Source organism: Urocampus carinirostris, chromosome 11 (assembly GCF_059441175.1).
Source record: "Urocampus carinirostris isolate Australia breed hairy pipefish chromosome 11, RoL_Ucar_1.0, whole genome shotgun sequence".
NCBI classification, from domain to species: domain Eukaryota; kingdom Metazoa; phylum Chordata; class Actinopteri; order Syngnathiformes; family Syngnathidae; genus Urocampus; species Urocampus carinirostris.
In genome coordinates, this window is record NC_142359.1 from 23539933 (window position 1) to 23562012 (window position 22080).

At 38.5% G+C, this 22080-nt stretch overlaps 1 protein-coding gene across 8 annotated transcripts in view; it reads left to right on the plus strand.

Annotated features, from left to right (window-relative positions):
• Positions 1 to 22080, plus strand: part of celf2 (cugbp, Elav-like family member 2) — a 225462-nt gene that overhangs the window by 196270 nt on the left and 7112 nt on the right. For 4 of the 8 annotated variants that reach the window (XM_088348360.1, XM_088348364.1, XM_088348363.1 and 1 more), the window contains 4 exons: positions 4172 to 4333; positions 9410 to 9473; positions 12115 to 12249; positions 13896 to 14009. In XM_088348360.1, the coding sequence (XP_088204486.1) occupies positions 4172 to 4333; positions 9410 to 9473; positions 12115 to 12249; positions 13896 to 14009 (475 nt within the window). Of the gene's footprint in view, positions 1 to 4171; positions 4334 to 9409; positions 9474 to 12114; positions 12250 to 13895; positions 14022 to 22080 lie in introns of all 8 variants that reach the window. The other 4 variants (XM_088348365.1, XM_088348367.1, XM_088348362.1 and 1 more) reach the window with 3 other exon arrangements.

A 22080-nucleotide genomic window follows, 5' to 3' on the forward strand; every position in this document is an offset into this window, starting at 1 on the left:
ATACAAACTACGGAGACTTAAAATGACTAAAACTTTTGCCCATCCTTTGTGATGTTTTTGAATACCTGTAGAAAGAAGTAAGAAAGCAGACATTTATGTCAGTTCCTTTTCTGTGAGGCTCATGTTATGTCAAATAAATTCTAATTTACCGCTATATCATGTTTTTATAAATGCACGTTCATATAATTCATGAATTTTGCTTATTATCCAAATAAATGTAAATATTTTTAATGAATTAAGTTTGGTTTGAATGTTTTTTAAAAGTTTTGCTAAATAATACACAACGTCATTTTAAAATAAGGCAAACTGAATATCAATCTTTTTTTAATGGTATTATTAATTGGCTTTATTTTTAGTTTTTTTGTTGGCTTCGTTTTGTTTTTAAGAAAAATAGTTTGTTTTTTTTATTTGAAATTATATATTTTAAATAATAGTTAATGTATTTTGGCTTATTGTTTAAATCACTTTTGTTTTTTTAAGAATTATTTTAATTTTTTTACCAATAGATGTTTTGCTAAATAATATACAATGTTCCTCGAAGTTATTTACTGTCACAGTTGCCATGGCACCCAATTAGCCCCGCCCGTGTGTCACGGTTGCCATGGCGCCCAATTGGCCCTGCTCCTGCGGTGCCAGCTGCAGCTTGTTGACGGATTGGCTCCTTGTCAGTATTTAAACTCTGTCTTGTCAGTCCGCTTTTGTCGGACCGTCTGCGAATATCCGTTTTTACACGGCAAGCCCTTTTTCGCCTGTCCTGTTTTTGCTCCTGTTTTCTATTCCTCTTATGATCCAAAACCAATTGGCTGTGTTGAATCAAAATCAAGCATTATGCTGATGACGCTACTTAACTTCTAGGTGACTAATTGGTAGTTTCTCATTTTTATTGACCAGCCCATACATGCAAGTGTTATGTTTTCGAACAACCCTTTTTGTATATGTTTTTATACAAACAGGGTTGTTTGGGGGTCTCATTATTGAATATTTGACTATTTCAGCCTGACTGAATTTGCTTTCCTTGGAAAGAATTCTGAAGAATCTGATTTTCTAATCATTTTTAGTCCAAACCAGTAACTGACCGATCATTTGTTTGTTTTCAACAGCGTTACTTTGAATTTATAATCTGTTTTAGACAATGGGAATTAAAATGTAAATACTTTTAATCAAAATAATATAATACTAAAACAGAATAATATAAAGTTTTTGTTGAAGCCTTATTTAGAATCGTATAATTCTTCAAAACATGGTTTTATGATTTCAATTCAAAGTGTTAAAAAGAGATTTTTAAATTTCACAAATGTAAATGTAATTTATACTCAGACCATTTTACGAAAACATGGAGATTCTCACAATAATGGGTTTTTAACTTTCAAAATAATCTAATCTTCAAAATAAGTAGAAACATATATCATATTTATTAGACCAGGACCCAGCATTCCACCCTAATTAAAACCCGCAACCCAAATCAAGAAAAAATTCCACTTATTAAATTGATTAAATGAAAGGATTGTGTAGTTTAAACCAGGCATAGTAGAATATATTCACATTTAAGAAGGCAAGACTAAAACGACTTCAAGTAAAACTGTTCCCTTTGTTCAAGTATCTGCATTTTTAATAAAATCCAAAACATGTCACTTCTGTGACTTTGTCTTCAAGATAATAAAATCTATATCTTATGTATTCCCCCTTGTATCTGTATATGGCTCTGATCAACATGTGTACACAAACTTTTATCGGTCTTTTTCTGTGGTGTGAAATAACGCGTGTCAACTCGCTTTTGAAGGAACTATCGCCATCTACTGTTAAGGAGTTTAAATGACCTTTTATTAGCATTATCATTTTGCCAAGGCAAAGAGCTGCGGCCCTCTGAAAATGGATCTGTGAACCACTTCCGGGTCCCGAACCACCAGTTGGAAAACACTGTATAAGACAATGTGTCATATTTTCTTCGGACTGTGAGGACGTTCTTATTGATGGAATCCATTTAAATGTTTGGGCAAAAAGAGTTTTGCTGAATTGAGTTTTTCAATAGGCACATTTCAGCCTACTATTATCTCAATATTAAGGTTCCCAATGGTCATAATGGCAGACGTCAACACATGGCAGTGGTACATCACCAAGCGTTATTCATTGTTGTGCAAATCTCAACTTGTTGTATGATCTTTGGGAAGTAAAAAATGACGGGATGTGGAAAGGTGGTCATGTTTTGGGCACCTTGCGCTCCAACTGACCAAAATGTTCTTCTAATGCTTCCCAAGTAATAGAAAATCTCTTTTTCTTCTCGTCATGTTCATTCATCAGCTTGATGCAACCTAGTTACAAATGTGAAATGAGAAACGGATATAAGCCAATTCAACGATTTAATGTGGTTCATTATTTACCTTATTTTCCAGACTACGAGGCCCACCTAAAAACACAAATTTGGCAAGAAATTTAAAAGTCGACTTATAACCCAGTGTGCCTTATACACAGCAGACTAGTGTGGATATGATTGGAAATGCATACAGAAATTATAGGTATGGGTTATCATACTGGACATGAATACAATATTTATGGGTATGAAGCACCATACAAAGTTTTACGGTAATACCGTAACCGAGCAATGACTGCACAATGATTCAATACATTTCTAGAATACTGTATTTTAGCAATTATTGTGCAATTTTGATCTAATTGATGGACATCACTGACCTAAATAGCAAAACATTATTTGCAATGGGATCGATCCCAAATAGTGGGGGGTGAGAGTGCCGACAATTACCCACTAGACCACTCGTGGTACCAATTATATATGACGAGGCATAAGATCTTATATCATTATCACACTGTTTTTCCTGTACCAAGAACACTGATTTGCTCAGTGTATTCTGATAGGTCAATCAGGCTCTCCACTTCTTCGCCAATGAATGTTTGAGAATGGAGAAAACAGAATGTCTTTGAACAAAATACTAGACAGTACAAGCTTAAATATTAAACTAAGACATTATTGATGCACAAGTGGAAAAGTGGATTCACTGTTCAATCTATCAGAATGCACTATGCAAATCATAATGGGATAAGCTCTAGTGCCATATCCTGGGTTATCCATACCACTGGTGGTCTACTGATGGTGTGTCAGTGCTCCCACCACCATTACTTGTGTTCGATTTTTGCTACATACAAACGCTGCCCTACTTACGAACGATCGGACGATCGTTTTTGAAGTTTAATTTGTATATTTTGTATGTTTAAGGTTTATAAAAGTATGTATAAGGTGTGTATTACTTATATTGTTTTGTACTAAAAAATAAACATTTTATAGAATAATATGCTCTATAAAGATAAATAAAGTTAAGTTTAACTTACTTTTGGAAGATGCGCTTCATGAGTAAGGCGACTTCCTCCTCTGTGGTAGAAAGTGGCCGAAGAAGAGTGTTCCGACCATTTTCTCAACCGTATCAAGCTTTCTTATTCCACTTACATTTCAAAAGAAACGTCTTGCCTCTTTTTTACACTTTACACCAACCATATAGATTGGATACACGAGATAAAATAAAAATGTTCTTAACACACTAGAGATACAGTATATAATGTTTACACACAAACTAGAAAGAAAAAGCCACATTTCTTTTTCCGAGTGGATGCTGGGTGAGCTCTCACCGCGCCACACGCCGGTAGCGGCGTAAAGAAGCACTACAGTAATGTCTTGGCACGCACAATGAATAATGTAACTTATTTTTCGACATCCCGAAAAAAATCTTTGTATCTATCGTTTTAAGTAAGTCGTATGGTCGAAAGTAGGGGAGCGTCCGTGCAATGTTTTGTGGCTTCGCATTATGTCACATACACACAGTAGCTCTTACTTGGTCTCAATTTCATGCGCCTTATACTCCAGTGTGTCATGTGACCAAATACTTTCTTTTTGAGGGGTGCCCCTTATAATCCGGTGCAGTTTATAGAGAGGAAAATACGGTAATTAATCAGTTACTTCTAATTTTGATGAATCTCCAACCAATTGCCCACTTTGAGATACACAGAAGACAATTCCACAAAGAAGGAAGAACCCTTTAGTTCAACTTTCTGACAAGACCTGCACAAATGCATTTTTTTCCTTTCAAGTATTTATATCTTCTCTTTCTTGTTGTCTGACTTTGTTTTTTCCTTACGCCGCATCTCTTTATTTGCCTTCTCACAGGGCTGCTCGTCTCCCATTGTGGTAAAGTTTGCCGACACGCAGAAGGACAAAGAGCAACGCCGTCTGCAGCAGCAGCTGGCCCAGCAAATGCAGCAGCTCAATAGCGCCACCACCTGGGGGAGCCTGACAGGCCTCGGCGGACTCACTCCGCAGTACTTGGCGGTGAGGAGAGCTAATTTTAGCGTCAATTAACCGGAAATGTAGTCACTTTTTTATTGTGAGAAAAATATGGAAACGTATCCCTATAAGTACAGTTATTGCTGTACCTAAAACCTTTTACTTTGGAAAATACAATCTACATTTTAATTCTATGACCATTTAGAGAGAGTAACATAACATTAAAAAGTTTTATCAGTGTATTCTTGTTCCTCTGCATGGTACAACCTTCTATCATTTTCTTTCTTTCCCTCTTTCTTTTTTTAATTTCTCTTTCTCTGTTTCTTCCTTCCCTTCTTTCTTTATTTATTTGTTTTAGTGTGTTTCTTTTATTCTTCATTTTTACTTTCTCTGTTTTTGTTCTTTATTTTTTTTTTTTAATTCTTTACTGTTATTTATTTATCTTTTCCTTTTTCCTTTTTTCTTTCGTCCTTTCCTTCTTTATCTCTCTTTATTTACCTCTTTCTTTCTTTGTTTATTCCTTTCTCATTCTCTTTTTCTTTCATTCTTTTTTCTTTCTTTCTATTATTCTTTCTCAATCATTTGTACTCTCTTTCTTTCTTTATTGCTTCCTTTATCAATTTCTTTCTCGTTGTTTCTTTCTCTTTCTTTCTCTTTCTTTCTCTTTCTTTCTTACTTTTCTTTCTTCTTTTTTGTCTTATCATTCTTTCTTTTTCAATCATTCGTTCTGTCGAGAAAATATAGGTCATTCATAAGCTATTGAATAGAAGTGTGTTTTAAGCCTAGATTTAAACAGTTCCACTGAGGTCCCAGATCAAATCCCAGAGATCAGTGCATTCCACAACACCGGGGTCTGAATGGAGAACACTTTCGAACCTGCGGTTCTCTTCTTGGCTCTTTTGGGACCACTAGTAGACCAGCATTTTCAGAGCAAAGGCTCTGGACCTGAGGCCACCGAGCTGGGCACAATTTGAAGAATGTCTGCCTTTTCCCTTGTAGTTTTTAGATCGGAATCGTCCTCAAATTGGCAGCTCATTTATTCCCGACAAAACACGTAGAAATCTTTCAGGCAATCGACCAGCGCTTTGCAGTTTTGCTTTTCCCGTCAACACGAGAGCAAAACTCCACCCTGCTATTCTTAGAGGCAAGGAGCTAAATTCAGCTTTTGTTTCAAACAAAAGGATGTGCAGTTTAAAAGGTCTTCTCATCTTTGTTACCATGACAACCCCACCACCAAGTGTTCCCAAATTAGACATAAAGGGAGCGAGGAGGAGGAGGTGCTGAAAAAAAAGGGGCGAGATGAATGAGAGTCATTTTTAGGAGCTCTTGGTGGGCCGTCATTAAAGTTTGAATATTTCCGCCGGTTGCCCTCATCTGTCCTTTGCGCCACTATTAAGCAATCAAGTTGCTTCAATAAAAGTCATCACTCTGCATCGCGCCTCAAATTGGAAGACGGCGGCCTTAGCTCATTTTGAGAAAAGCCGAATGTTGTGGTCATTTTCAGCGCAAGGGTTTGCCTCTGAAACAAAGAAAACAAGGTGTTAATGTTCCCTTAAATGCCATTTGAAGTCATCAGCACAGCTTTAGTTTTTTGAGAGCTTTCATGCTCAGGGGAGCGTTGGTTTTGTGCACCTGGCTCGTGCGGATATTTCCACAAAAGGAAACTAAATATATTTAAGAATTGTCTTGATCAAACGATGAAGTGCCGTTCTGCATGGAATAATTTTACAAATAAAAGAATAAATCTTCATTAAAAAGAAAAGAAAAGAAACGTACATTGGTTTTGCTTGCCACTGCTTGTTTATTAGTGTTTAGTGATTACAGCCAGCCTGGCCCAACATAGATCTGTGACGTTTACCATTATCAATACTGATATTAGATACAGGATATCAAATATATTTACCGAAAAAATACATGTTTCATTAAAATTGCATAAAATTAAAAGCTATTTAAATACCTCTAGTTTATAATATGTAGTCCCTGATTGTAATACGACCACAAGAGGTCATGTTCATGTTTATTTGTTTTCAGATACAGTAATACCTTTACAGACGAGGTTAATTCATTCCTGGATCGTGTTCACATCCAGAATTGCCTGTATCTTGAGCGAATCTTTCTGATAAAAAAAACTGAAAACCAATCTATCCGTTCCCGGCCTCTTAAAAAGACTCCAAATTAACCCTCATTAGCTATAAACCACATAATTCTGATTGCTAAAAATGCATTCAAATAGTAATTCAACATAAAAAATCAATAATTACATGAATAATCAATTTGGATCCAATTCATCTTATAGGAAAGATTGTGCTCATCATTATATTTCCTTCTTTTAAGTACCGTAATCAAATTCTGCCTTGTTGGAGTAAGAATCTCTTACTTTACAGATTTTTTTTTCATAGACAAAAAATGTTTCCCATTGTAAGGATTTTATTTTATTTTTTCTATTTTAAACATGTTTTGAGGTAATATGATAAAAAATAATACCTTAGACCCCCAGGATACTACACAAATCCATTCGGCATGGCAAAGTGAAATTGTTTTATTGCCGGGGGTTAAACAAACGGTAATGCATAGCTAATGCACTCCAAATCTACGATACACAGATTAAAAACAATTACAAAATGGTATATAATAAGTACTAATTATATGTAATATACAGTATAAATAAATGTAAATGTAAAGGAAAAATGACATTTTATTTCCCTTTGCTGTGACTTGATTTGAGCTGGTCAATTGGAGTAGCAGATGAATGAAGGGTAGGGGGAGGAAACGGCAGCGGTGGATTAAAAATTAAACTGATTTTAGAATTTCCACTTGCTAGAATTGTCGTCCCCTTACAAAATGTCCTTACTTTAATCAGGTCCTTTTTTTTCGATTAGTTCTGATTGTTTATTGGTGCCCTCTTCATATTACTTGATAATCACAATTTTTATAGGCATGGTTATCATGTGTTTCCTTTTCCTATGTGTCCCTGCAAGTCGTGTGACCTTTAGCATATTAATACACTAGAAAAAATAAACTATTGTATCCCCGACTCGCTAGGTCCTTATGAAACACACAATATTCTGATTTAAATAAAGACAAAAGTATTGTTGGAGGGAGTTCAGCAAATAAAACATGGGCATTTTCATGATGTTGTGATGCAAACCAATAGCAGAGCAGCATTTAATTTGACATCAACGAGAGCATCTTATAGATGTACCTCTACATATGCATTAGAAAATCTAATAATAGAATTTTCTCACTCGAAATAATTTCATGTTGATCTCATATACTGGGGAAAATTCTGTAAAGAGGGATCCTAAAACAACACGTATTTCACACTGTGAAGGCAGGATCTTTGTAACCTATGGGATGTGTTTCCTTGTGATTTTCCACTGGTCTGAGCAATCACACAAAGTCTGTAAGTGTCGCATGGAACAATGTTGAGAAACATCAATCCCAAGTGTGGCGGCAACCAAATCGTCACATCTTGCTGAGTTTCCGGCAATAATCAAATATTTTTTAACTTACTAATGAATTGGTTAATGTATCATGTATAATGTATGTTAATTTTAGAAAGGTTGCACGGCTCACAAACGTGTTGTTTTTGCAACAACTTTACATGATATTTCCATTTTTTTTTAAAGTATGTTTTATTACAAAAAATGTTAGTTAGTTTTGGCCATGGTCCAAATCTTTTTGTGTGTTTTTTATGCTATTTATTTCCCTTTTATTTTCTTTGTTATATGTGTTGTATGTGTGTGTCTTGCTGTCGGTCACCCCTCTTGAGGGATATGACCAAGGTAGATAGATAGATAGATGTTTTATTACATAATACTAACATTTTGTGGATTAATTTGGTTGGTTGCACAATACAGAACTATTTCTAGTGGAAGAAGTGTTGGCAAAAAGATTGACTCACAATATATCTAAATTATTTGAATGTAACACCAGGTTTTTCAGCAACATATAACCCAAGAAAAGGAGAACATTTTAATTTAAATGTGAAGTCTGACTCCTGTGATGTTTGACAACACAACAGAAGTAAAACATGTTAGGTTGTTTTATAACTATGGTCAAGAATAAAGAAACACGTTTTACACACTGCGCAAACGGAGAAACCTGCTGAACTGCGGAGACGATCTTCACCATCACCCCTGCCACTCCAGTCCCCCAACCGCCTCACTCCAGTTCCAGTTCACATGCACGCTGACTTTCATTTTCTCAATCTCGTAATGATATTGACTTTAAAATACCGTGTTCACAGAGGAAACCTACGTATTTTTTAGTTTTTCTGGCCCAATTTCTAGAGAAGTAATTTTGCAACTTGGAGCCCTGATTTTAATGCACTGGATAGATTTTCTTGTGCACTGAGATGGTCTGGCCATTGCGCAATTGTGCACATGTGCAGCTTAGATGGACCATTGCCCAGGGGTCTACTCTACAAAAAATAAACAAAACAGTAACATTATTGTTATAATTATGATTATCATTTTAAATTTGCTCGTTTATAAAATTAAAACAAATACCCAAAAAGAGCAAAAGTAAAACAACACATGGAAAATTATTTTCGAGGTTTTTATGAATATATTAGTATAAGAGATAAAAATATTATTAAAAATGTATAAATCTTAATGCATTATTTGTCATTTTGTGGATTAAACTGGGGTTTAAGACTATAGAAATAAATTAAATAATAGTAAACTATGAACAATAACACTTAAAGCTAGCTGAACTGTCTAATTCGAAATTCATTCACCAAGTCATTAAAATAATAATAAAATAATATTCTTAATAATTATTGTATTCTCTCATTTTGAGTTTTTTTTCCCCCCCACTCGACAAATATTTGAAAATAATTTTGTCATACCGCAGATGGCAGATATATTTTTTTTGTTTTGAGGATTATTTTTGACTAAAATGAAAAAAAATTATGTCAACAAATTTTTGTTGTGAAATCAAACTGGTCTCTTGTCCTTGGGGCGACATAGGCATGTATGCAGGTTACCTAAAAGGGGAATCAAAGAACTCAACCCCTTAGCAACCTTGCTTAGCCACCTTCTCTTTTCAAGCAAGGAAACTGTTGATTTTATTTGTCTTTAATCTTAGTTTTCTTGTTTCCTTTCTTCTTTTATACAGTTGCTCCAACAGGCCACGTCCTCCGGCAACCTGGGCCCTTTCGGTGGTATCCAGCAGATGGCGGGTGAGTCCAGTGACTGTTTCCCATACGACAGGAACGTCGCTGCCATTGTAGCGCTTCCCGTCCGTTGTCTTGTGTGAAACAAAAAGCATAGCGGATAAAACCGCGGCGAGGCAAAATCACCCAGATCTTTCGCCCCTCAAGATTTATAAAGCCTCGCAAAGATTTGTCTTAATCTCGTAATGAGGCCAGACGGGAAGTGAGCCGGCGGCTGAGGTAGAGTGTAGCAAGCGTCTTTGTCACACCGTCATCCATCACATGCCAAGAGAAAGCAAGGTGGAAGAAAGAAGAGCGACTTCAATTTATTCTCTTTGGTTTGTGAAATAGCATTTTTTTGGGCTATCAAACAGGCAGAACGAAATGACATATGTTGATTTCTGGACAACCCCTGAAAGGAGACTTTGAATTTAGGAAGTTGACTTATAAGTTTCATTTAGTTGGCGTTGTTCATCAACCTAGTTGCTGGCTTCCCAATATGGCAGCAGTCGGGCGAAATATCCAGTAAATTTACGATGGCCTTTCTAGAGAATTTGTGTTGGTTGTCTGACAAAACAGTGCACATTTTATTTTGCCTTGGCTTCCATTACTCTTGTCTGCCAAAGTAAGAAGTAACAAAAATTCTGCTTTCAAAGCTACTTCTGGACTTGGCCAGTGCATCAGAGCCAGTGTTTGGCCTGGAGCCGCTGGGCGGCATCTGCTCTCTTTAAATCTGCTTGCTCAGGCAGATTGACTTGGGGAAAACCAGTTTTCATCTTTGATTTTTCTTCTTATCTGGGCTATTCATCCCTTACAGCCAGGTCCTGAAAAAAAGCGCCTTAAATTGGCAGATAAGATGGGAATGGGAAAGAAAAGGAAATCAGCATGTTGTATGAAGAAATATTAAAGCCGGACAAATAAAAAGATCTAAAAGTTTCTGTGTCGTGATTAAATTACTGGACAGCTCTGACAGTTTCCCAACATTTCTTTCCCAGAAGTCTGGGAGTATCCTCCAGAGCTCCGGTATTCTAGACCATGTACTTTTGTACAAACGTGAATATGAACCAAACAGACCTACTCTTAAATTTCAAAAGGAAATAGTTTTCCCCGAGTGGTTTAGGATCTAATATCAGTATTGTCTCAAGCAACTGCCTGTCAATGCCAAAATCCGGCTCATCTTTTAAGAGCGGCATGACGCTTTACACCAAAAAACTACAGCGACCAGATAATGAAGCTGCCATACATGAGTTTGATCAGGAAGTATCCCATGCTACTGGTAACTATGGAAACCAGTACTATCTGTTTCACGTGGGGGAGCAAAGCCCTACCCCAAAAAACGTCCTGGAGAGGGATGGGCTGTACTTGCCATAGACATACAGCAGGAAGTGGTGCTCTGACGACCAAGGTGGTTAAGGGATCTGTGAACAGGTTATTTTAACAAAAGTCCTTCTTTCATAGATTTCTTTATTTTTCTTCTCCGGAAAATATTTGATGACGTTCACACATCTCGCAAGTCTTTGACATACTGTTCTTGTCCCAAAACGTTTTTGTCCGGGTGTTCTCCTGGATTTTGCTAATAAATGCCTCTTCATTAAGACGTTTTTATCAACATGTCTTTATCAGTGTTCCGGTTCTTGAAGACGTTGAAACAATGTCCTGAGCTTGAAAGTCTTTGAAAAATTCTGAAAGCCTTAAAAATTGTAATTATATTGGAGGTATTTGACAGTTTCCTGCCTTGGAATTATTGTATGATTTCCTTTCCCTGTAAGACTCTGATGAACTCTTCTTGTGATTGATTTCCAATGCCAGTTTGAGCAACTCTAGCCTCGCACCAGCAAAACTGAAGCTGTTCTGTAATTTTTTGTGAGTTAATGCACTATGTCAACTTTGTTCTGAACGGTTCATTTTGTGCACCGGTAGAAAAACTACATGTTTTGAATTTGGAGTGAAAAAAATGACACTAAAGTAGGGTTTGATGGATATGCATAGGAAACTGGTGGCGTTCAGTAGCTCATACATGGTTAAGAACCACTGCTCTTTAACTTTGAAAATCTCAGCATCAATATTTCACTTCATCATTGTTTTATCGACAAAAAACCCAGATATTAGTTCCAGTGTGCAGAATACACCGAAAGACGTCACTATTCACATGACCCCCAATAATGCCAATGTTCGGCCAAGGCTGAGCAGAGCCTGCTATATCTATTCCTCCATGTATATGGGAAGACCTAGATCTATTCTGATAAGAGTCGACGTTTCAAAGAAGATATTTTTTGAATGGACTTTGTCAGCACAGCTTTGCCTGGAAATTTGTTGTTCTGGTCCAAGTGTCCTTGTCCTGAAAATCTTTCCAAGGACTTTTTTTATTTGGTTGTTTTCTTACAGGTTAGAAAGATTTCTTTTGTGAGGTATATCATTTTTGGGGTACATCAATACGGGCTCGGAGCACCCATGGGTTTTTCCCATACGTGTTGGATCCGCGTGCTGTCTTGTTTCGCATGTGAGCGTGCGTGTTTGTATTCTCATAGAACGGTATATACACTGCCCTGTATATACGACCCATCCACAAGCTCATGTATTGTCGGAGGCGCAGCGAGGTAGCCGTCCCCCTGCTGGAGCCAACCTGGGAAGACTTGACTGAAGACTCTCTGGCTCCCCCTGTGTGCAGGTATGAGCGCGCTACAGTTGCAGAACTTGGCCACTTTGGCAGCGGCGGCGGCGGCGGCCCAAAACTCCGCCAGCCCGTCCACCGCCAACGCCTTGTCCTCCGGCGCCGCCTCCCTGGGAGCGCTGGCCAGCCCAGGTAATGGCCGCCGGCTCGTCTTTCGCCGGCCGGTCGCGCGCACAACTGTGATCGCTGGGGGTCTGCTCGCCATCTTTCACCGACATCGGCCGCCAAATTCCACCGTTCACCCATTAGCCATTTGTGTGACACGCTTTGTACCTGCATTTGTGTATGCGTGAGTGTGCTTCTTTTTGTACAGTTGGTGGTACAGGCTTGTCTTTAGTACGTTCGACAATAATTTAGGAGTTGTTGACCAAACTCCGCTCAGCCACTGTGTAGGTTTTATGCCTGTGGGAGTCAACCCAGATGCAAAAATTCACAATAATGCTCTCACTAAATTCCCAAATTAAATTAAAACATTTTTTTTATTTCTCTGCACGAGTTGGGGATTTTCAGCATGAAAGTTATAGGAGGAGATAGCGATATACATGGCCCCCTGAAATGTCTTTTTTAGGTGGAGGGGCGAAGGTTTTTTTCTTGTTTTGTAATAGCGGTAGGCACTGTAATAGCTGTAGGCACTTCACCCTGCTCACTTAGGGCTCAGGATTATGTATCCTTTTACTGTATTGTCCTGCTGACTTATGCAAAATTGTAGGGTTTTTTTTGTGAGTTATTTGTTGATGTTATGTGCTGTGCCTGAAATTTAAAAGCCACAAACATACAAACAAAAGTTAAGAGCAGCAAAGCAATTAAAAATAACCAACCCATATGTTGTCCATTTAAATTACAAACACATTTTTACACCAGTTTTTTTTACTATGAATTAACTATAAATGTATTATTTTTATGTCTTTCAATGACCAGTCGTTACCTTTAATTTTGGTCGATAAATGTATTGTTGGTTGCAAAATTTACTTTCATGCACACTGATAGGGTTTTAGAATAGACCAGAATCTGTTTTTTTTTGTGTCGGAATTTAAAGTTACAGAATGATACACTTCAAATTTTAATGAAAATTCAAATAAAGGAAAAGACGGTTCATCAAATAAGCAAAGAGAAGCGATGATGTTCTCCAGTTGCATGGTGATTCTCAAAGTTCAGGAATCCACAATCAAGACCAAAGGAATATTCCAATTTCCACTGTGATCTTGAGTGGAGCTCTATGATGAACTATTCCTTGAAATTAATACAAATAAGCCAGAAATAATGCCAAATAATGCCAAACAATGCACTTTGTATGGTAGAAAATGTACATTTGAATGCCAAAAACTAGTGTGGCTGGGATCATGTCTACGTTTTGGGTAAGCAGAAGCGTTTTCAGGAGTGGCCTCCAATGAAGGGGAAGCAGCACACCTTTTCCGTCTACTTCTTAGTAAAGATTCTGAAACCTCTCTACTGTCATATGCTGGTCGCTGGTGGCTACTGCAGCCTGCATGGAACCACGAGTCCGTCTTCACCTCACGCACATGTGGCCAATTCCACCTGGTGGCATTTTGTGTATTTATTGTCTCATCTCCTTTTTTTTTAAATTGTTTTGAGTATTTTGCTCGCTGGTCGGCTTGGCACCATCGCAACCCACTGCCAGCGGCACACTCTCAGCCACGTCTTGTGTCTGTGTGGACTCGCCTTTTGGTTTCGAGGGGAAAAATGTGCGTTGAAAGAAAAATTAGGCCCGAACACCAACTGACTGTCTTCCCTTTCCTTTTTCTTTGTGTTCCCAACAGGGGGCGCACCAGGCGGCTCCAGCGCTGGCCCCATGAGTTCGCTGACGTCGCTGGGCACCCTGCAGGGCCTGGCAGGGGCCACTGTTGGCCTCAACAACATTAACGCACTAGCAGGTAGCATTAACTGTGAGTAATCATCGCACCATCTGCCATGTGCGCATGGAAATGCTTGGCGGCCTTTACTCTTTGTCATACTAGGGAACGCAACTCGTAATATACTAGTTTGTTGGCAAATCAAACTACTTACTTCCACTGCACAAGTCACGTGACATGGGCATTAGTACACTACTGTGCACTATTCTAGTGATAAGATGTGACTAGCAGTCCAACTAAGTGTATTTTCCAAATACTTCCCCCATTACCTGTGAATTCATTTGACAGTAAGAGCGCATTAGTAGCATGGCTATGAAAATGATAAAACTCTCACTGGTAAAACAAAACAGTTACATCTGAGAGCTTATTATACTGTACTGCTTTAAACTTGTGATACGTGAAATCCCCGAAGTAGAAACCTTTGTTTTTTTTCCTGTTATTATACCATTAAATACTCTACAATACATTGAAATCAAAGAACGACACCTCTTTAAAGGCCCAATCATTAATTTAACAAGTACAGCCTACTGTAAACATTTAAGACCAATAACTTTTATCTTCGGGCCTTTTTAGCCGATCAAAATGCGGACCGCAATGCATGGTGCAAACCTGTGAAGTACAGAGCACAGGAATGTAAAGTTTCTTCTTTTAATGGTACTGTAAAATTGGCAAGACGTACATTTTATTTCACTTTTAACATGGCATAGTTTTATCAGTTCCACACATGTCAACCATTTGACATGTAAATGTGGTTGATTTTTTTAACGCACCCTATTTTTACACATGAAACACAATCTGCCTCCAGAATATAAATAGAAAAAACATACATTTCTTGTTTGAAAACGAAAAGAATTAGTCCCACTTCAAAATAAAGCAGTCGTAAACTATAATACTAGTCTAGAGACATAAAGCGTTAGTGTTGGTGAGTATGCTTTCAGGCTTATTGTACTAGTTGACGGAAAACGCTGCGCTCTATGATATAAAAATAAAGGCTTAAACAGCTTTCCATGCGCCCATCCCAGACTCATCTCATGCCTCTGATGTTGCTCTGGCGACCACCGTTTGGCTTGGCCCACCACTCATCAGTTCATTTCCCCATCATTTCCCCAGCGTAACTGGCACATCCTTGTCACGTTTGCGTCTTGTTGTGTTGTTGGAGCTCTGTGCAATGCCAACTGCGTGCAATGCCACCTGCATTTGGCATTATGCTTTTTTTGTGCTGGGACAGTTTTTATAGGAAAACAGTGCAACGGCAATGATGTAGGCTATCAAACGTGCTTGATCAATTTCGGCGATCGATCGTCAAATTCCGAAAGTATGCGGAATACAGCGGAAAACTGCTAGCTGCATTATTTTTCACAACGCATGCGCTTTAAATACAAAAGACCAGGGTGACATCTGAAAGCTTTTACGGCACTTTTATAAAAGAGAAATTAAGCAAAGTCTTTGACATTATTCATATAGTACATAACCAGGGAAAATGGTACTGTATTCAATATTTAAAATATAGTCATGATATTTCCACTTAATGTCAGATCACTGAAGTTTCCTTTAATCCTCGAGGAACGATAACAAGCAAATGCAATTTGGGCCTTTACCCAACATATTTAACTTCAGTGCAGACGGCGCTGGGTAAAGGAGAGGGGGTGCGCTCGCCCTGTCCTGTGTATAGGCCACTCCTACCACTCACCCAATCAAATTGCTAAGCTAGAGCTTCTGGGTTTTGGGTTAAAGTTTGTTCTGTAAGTTTATATCATAAAAAGTCTCAACAGTACATCTGAATTGTTTAATGAGCTACCATATAAAGGATTATTTAGCAATTTACAGCCAAAACGGGGTCTGCTGGTGTGACACTGTGAATAAAAGTTGTTTTACATTGTGTCCTATATATTGGACTGACACCTTTTTATATCAATATTGCCTAGGGTCGCATGTTTGACAATTCGCTCAGCATGAAGCACTGTTATAAAAATGTCCAAAAGTCTTGTTTTATCTCAGAGCCATATGTACTCATGAAAAGAGACATTGTTTGGACCTGGGCTAGACCAAACACTTTTTCAAAGACTGGTATTAAGGCTCTGGGCCTTCAGGATTTTTTGCAAAGGCCTCTGGATAGATTTACGAGCCTAGCAACAACTAATGGCTTCCTTGTGATTTGATAAATACTTAAATACGAAATCACAAATCTGGATGCAGCACAACCAGGAGAAGCAATAGGAAAAAAACTGACATCCAATTTGGAATTATTTAACTCTTATTTCAAGTATTGATGGACAAATCAACATCACATAAGATATTTATTAGGACAGCAAAAGAAGGCCTTGTAGGCCCTCATGGCCCACCACTGCTACTTAAACGAGGTGTAATACAATAATAACAAATTTGATTTGTAACATTACGAAGTGTGCACGTCTGATGCCAGAAGCGTGTGCACTAACTGCACTAATGCAGAAGTCAGGGGCAATAATTACAAAAGTTCACTACAGCCTCTTTTCATCCTTTAAAAACGCGCAATAAGAACCATACACAGGGTAGGATATCAAGATCATACTAATATTTTATTCCTGCAGTCCAAATTATTAAAATTGGATGATTTAATTGTTTTTTCACTTCACAACTGTTATTTAAGGTCAACAAAAACTAGTGCCAGAAAACATACAAAGATTATTCACTCGGAAAGAGGGAAATTATAACTTGAGGGGCTGTGGTGAATTCAAAATCCCAAAGGTGAGAACAACCAGGAAAAGTATGTGTGTGTCTGTGTGTGGAGTCAAACTTTGTTTGGTAACTAGTGGCATTATGACGTTGAGGGATGGGTATTACGAAGATAAGTGTATAAAATATGTGATTATTGTAATTATAATAATTATTGATATCTGACCTATGTAACAAGTATATCCATGAGATTTTGTTATATTAGACACAAGAGAAGAAGAGGATTTGTAAAATGTATTTAATAGGGAAGATAAAGGGGTAGGGAAAATAAGCATCTGCTTCTGACTACCTCTTTTCGAACAAGTTATGTAACATTATTCTGTTGTTGACTTATTGTTTTTGTTCTGTTTTTATTTTAATGTTCGAAATAAAGTTTTCATTCATTCATTCACTAACTGACATTAGCTTATGTTGGCGGTTAGTGGTCTCGAGCAGTCTCTAGTGGAAGCCCCTGGGAATGCTCGTAACTCGGATTTACCCTCGTATGTTGAGCAAGATCTTTGTTCCAGATACATCTCGCACATCGAAATTCTTGTGTTTAGAGGTGCTCGTCTATAGAACTATTATTTTATCGAACATTATGCAGCTTAACCCGCTGATCACAATATCAAAGCAAAAGTGAATAGAAAAATCTAATATCAAGCGAGGGCATGTTGTGTTTCTGCGAAAGTACACCGCTGTAAATCTACCCGGATGACTACACCCTCACCCCCCTGTGAGTAAATCCCCCTCATACTCCCCCTGCACATACACACGAACACACAGGCCCCAGCCCCTTCGCTAGCTCTTTCTGTGGTCTTCATCGACTCGTGTGACAGGCGAGCTTCCGCCACATTATTCTCTCCTGACCTTTAGCGCATCCGCCCTGGAAATCCCCCACCTGCCAACACACACACACACATTTTAACCAAGTGGGGGGCTTCTTCTTTTTTTTAGACACCTCCCTCTAAGACTCACCCTCATTTAAACACATCCAAGCCTTAATTGAATTGCAAAGGTCAGCGGTGCAATTATCCCAGAATAAATGAGTGACCTATAATCCCGAGTGCTGCAGTGATCATTTATTTGCGCGTCTCTGACGGTGAGACGACACTGCGCCCGCCCAACCTTCTCTTCCGAACCCCCCCTTCACCCCCGGACAAGTTGCGGCGGGTGGTGAAATAAAGACACGACGCACCGCTAATGAGCGCCACTGCCGCGCTGGCTCACTAACTCGACCGCTGTCCCCCGACGATCACGATCACCCCCCGTGGGCACCGCTTCCAAAATGACCTCAACCCCATACTCCCCCCCATGTGCCACGCCACAGGCTGGCATATAAAAGCTAGAGGTCAAAGGAAAAAGGGATTAAATGACTCAATTAACTCGAAACGCCAGGCAGTTTTCTATTTCTTACATTTGAGTGTTAGTGAATAATAAAAAAAGATGTAAATTTCCACATAAGTAGGTCGGGGGTTCGCAACCTTTTCTGTACCATGGACCGGTATAATGTCTGAATATCTTCCCGTGCCCCAGCCCACTCATAACATTAGCAGTGTCTGAAATAACGTCAGCCGCCCGGGTGGCCGACAATTTTTTCAAGACAGGATGGAATCATATTTTGTTACAAACGTTTGCTTTATTCCTATTTCGAAATGATCGTTCGGTTTGGAAATTTCGGTTTGTTTGGCAATTTGCATACTCTGCAGACAATCAGAAACCTGCATCGAATAACTTCGTGCTTCCGGACTTTTCCGAGCCTCATAAGGTCGTGCATTTGCATATCATTTTCCAAAGTATACGCACAGAGAACTCAAGAAAAATGGTAAAGTGGTTAGGAATCAAGCCAAAACCTCAGCCCCAGAAGGTAGATTCAAAAGAAGCTAACAAAATGTATGACGTTACAGAACTTATAGTACATTAAAAGCATGATGGAAAAAGGAGTTCACGTGGCTTGTAGCAGACGAGGCAACGCAAACATTGCATGAATGAAGATGAGTAAATACAAGTATATACTGATGGTAGATGAAAAACAGTGATGTCATATACATATATACATGCAATGAATGTTTTAATTAGATTTATAGTAAACTTAATTTTAAAATGTTGATCTGTTATATATTCTGATTATCAACCCTTAATACTTTGCAACAATGGGTTTTTTATGATAAGTCATCTTTTTGTGTTTCTTTTTGTGGGGCGGCAGTAGCTCAGGAGGTAGAGCGATCGTTTTAGGATTAAGGGATCCCAGTTCGAATCCCGGCTTGTCCGTGTTACATGTCGAAGTGTCCTTGGGTAAGACATTGAACCCCCAATTACCCCCAATAAGCAGGTTAGCGCCTTACATGGCTGCACACATCACGGCCGCTATTGGGAAATGTGAAGCACAATGTAAAGCGCTTTGGGAAGTCACTGACTTGAAAAGCGCTATATAAATGCAGATCATTTCATTTCATTTCATTTCAAGTTGTGAAAATTGGGGCAGGCAACTTTATGGCTGGGCAGGTAGCTTTTCAGAGTTGTCTGCCCTGGTGTCTGATAACTTTTTGTCATGAGTTTCAGACACTGACATTACTAATGATAACCATAACAATAAGCCTAAATTGACCGTGTTATTACTAGAAGTGAATTGTTTTTAATATCATTGATATCAACGTTGTGAAACATTGTATGCAACAAGATTGGACATGGCACTCCAGGGTAGTAGACATGTAATAGAGATTTCAATAGGGAAAGATATATAAAGACTATAAGGATAAAAGGCAGGGGGGGAAATGTACTATGTAGTACTGAGAGACTGGCCTAAGTCATAATTATAGTGCAATATTCGTGGATGAGAAAGGATATTGCATCGTAAGTGCAATAAGATTCAGCAGCAACGAAAGATCCAAATAAGTCACAAGGCATTTTCAGTTTAATTTAGCAACGGCAAAAATTAAAAAAGGAGTTAAAACCCAAAGTCGCAAGGTATGTTTTGTGCGCTCGTTTAGGGTGGTGATGGCCCTGGGGAAGAAGCTGTTCCTTCTTTATCCTTGTTTCAATGGACCTGTAGTGCCTACCAGAGAGAAAGGACCACTAGAGATCTGCATCACTTGGGAAAGGGCATTACATTTGATCTCATAAATACACAATTTTTACACACACTTCCACTTTGTCTTGACTTTTTTATCTTAAAGTTGCACATGATTGGTCAATCCTTGTACAAGTTTTTTTTTTTGCTGAACTCATTCCCATACTGCTCCATTACAAGGTGGTACAACATGGCAAAGTAATCGAGCATAATGGAAATGAATTTAGCCAAAGAATGTTGTACAATGATAGACCAATCACGTGCCCCTTCAAGATAAAAAAGGCAAAACAAATATAATGCCTTTTACTATGTGATCAACGACGCTCTGACTGCCGCAAACGGGGTTCAATTTCCGTTGCATCTTTGTCGACTAATCAACCATTGATTAAATGTGGTAATTTACCACCATGTAACCTCACAAACTTAGAGGTTTTTTAGGTTAAAAAAAGAGTGTGTGTTTCTATACGAATAAATACAGTGTAAGCAAAAAACAAGAGCAACCTTTTTTTGTTTCTGAGCGGCCCGGTACCAAATGATCTATAGTCCAGTACAAGTAAACTGCTGTAGGTGGCACACATCCATACCTCACAATTTTCAATGAGCTGTACTGAATTTGGAACTTTATTACTCACGGACACTATCTCCAGACTATAACATCCATGAAGTAAGGTGAACCATAAATGACTAAAATGGGTAAAAAAAAAAATCATAAACAATGGCCAAAGAAAATGACAACTCATGAAAAGAAATTTTAATTCAGGTAGGCTAAATGTTTAACAAGCGGTACAGAATTTGGAACTTTTTTACTTTTTCCCGCCATCTCTTGGCTTGTCATCATTGCAACCTCAGTTAGTCCGTCCTCTATGTGCGTGCAAGTACATGAGTTTCTTAGACGCACTCGAATAAACATTTATTTTTTCATCCTTATTGGGGTTTGGGTTTTGCGTTGAAACTTTCCTTTTTACTCCTTTTTCCATTTTAATGCTAAACTAACAAATATAAACGAGCATGAGGTATGAAGTCACTCTCCTGATTTCCTCCCAGGCCCCATTCTGCTTACCTAATGTGTTCTGCCCCAGACAGCTTCACTAAGATAAACGCAGATAGATGCAGTGAAGAATAAAGCTTAAGGGCTATTTGAGCTCTATTGGGGAGTCTTAACAAAAACCTAATGGAGAAAAAATGTAACCTCTACCTTTTTTGAGGAACCATAAAATGAGGTACCTCACCTTTAAAGTTGGGGTGTGAGATTTGAAGGCTGCAATCATGACTTTAAGCCAGGTTATAGTGGCAGTTCATGATCACGTGATAATTGTTTATGGATGAAAACATTCCTTAGATGTGCTCAAACAAACTCTTCTTTTTTCCTCTTTTACGGGTTTTGGTTGGCGTTTGGACTCAACTAGAAGCAGACCTCCTCTTACTTTCACTATTTTCGTCCTCCACTGACATATAAAAATTAAAAATAAACCTCCAGCACTTTCCCCAACCCCATTTTCCTAGAACCCTAATGTGTGACACAAGGCTGATAAAATTTAAATAAAAGCTGAGAGGCGTGATGGAAAATAAAGTGTATGGGCTCTTTGAACTCAACTGAGCATTACTTAATAGAGAACATACTTACCTTTTAACTTTTTAAGGAGACCTTAAATGACGCACCCCATCTTTAAACAGAAATCATATTGAATTCTGAATATGACTTTATTGTAATATCTGAGCAAAAATTCAAATTCAATATTGTCACAGCCAGAACGGAAGTAGGACCCAATCGCGTAACGTTTCTCACAAGTTAATTGAGATAAAGAGGGAAGGCAGCGCCCGCGATCTGGTGCTCGCTGGACGCGGGAAGCAAGCCGCTCACAGAATGGAACGTGTTCCGAATGCAGAAGTGGAGATCGTAGTGTCGTAGACGGAAAAATAGGTCGATAGACGGGACAGGAGAGCAAAACAGGGTTGGGATCAAAAAATGAGTCATAGACAAACAGGGGAAATCAGGAACGGACGAGTGTAAAACGGGTGACAAAACGGGACCGACGGGAGTCCGAGTCAAAAAATGCTTGCCTTGTGATAACAGAGGTTCGCTGACGGACTGACCACAGGCGAGTGAAAGGTCTGAGCTTAAGTAGGACGGGGAACCAATCAGGAAGCCAGCAGTGGCTGGCGCCAAATGAGCGGGCACAGGTGAAATTATTCAGTCATCATGACAAATATGATAAAACCATAAAGGTCGACAGGTATGAATTCCATTTTCATCATTGTCATCATTATTGTGTTGGGCATGCGCTAAAGCTTACTTGTTGTGTTTGATTGATATGCAAAAATAACGAA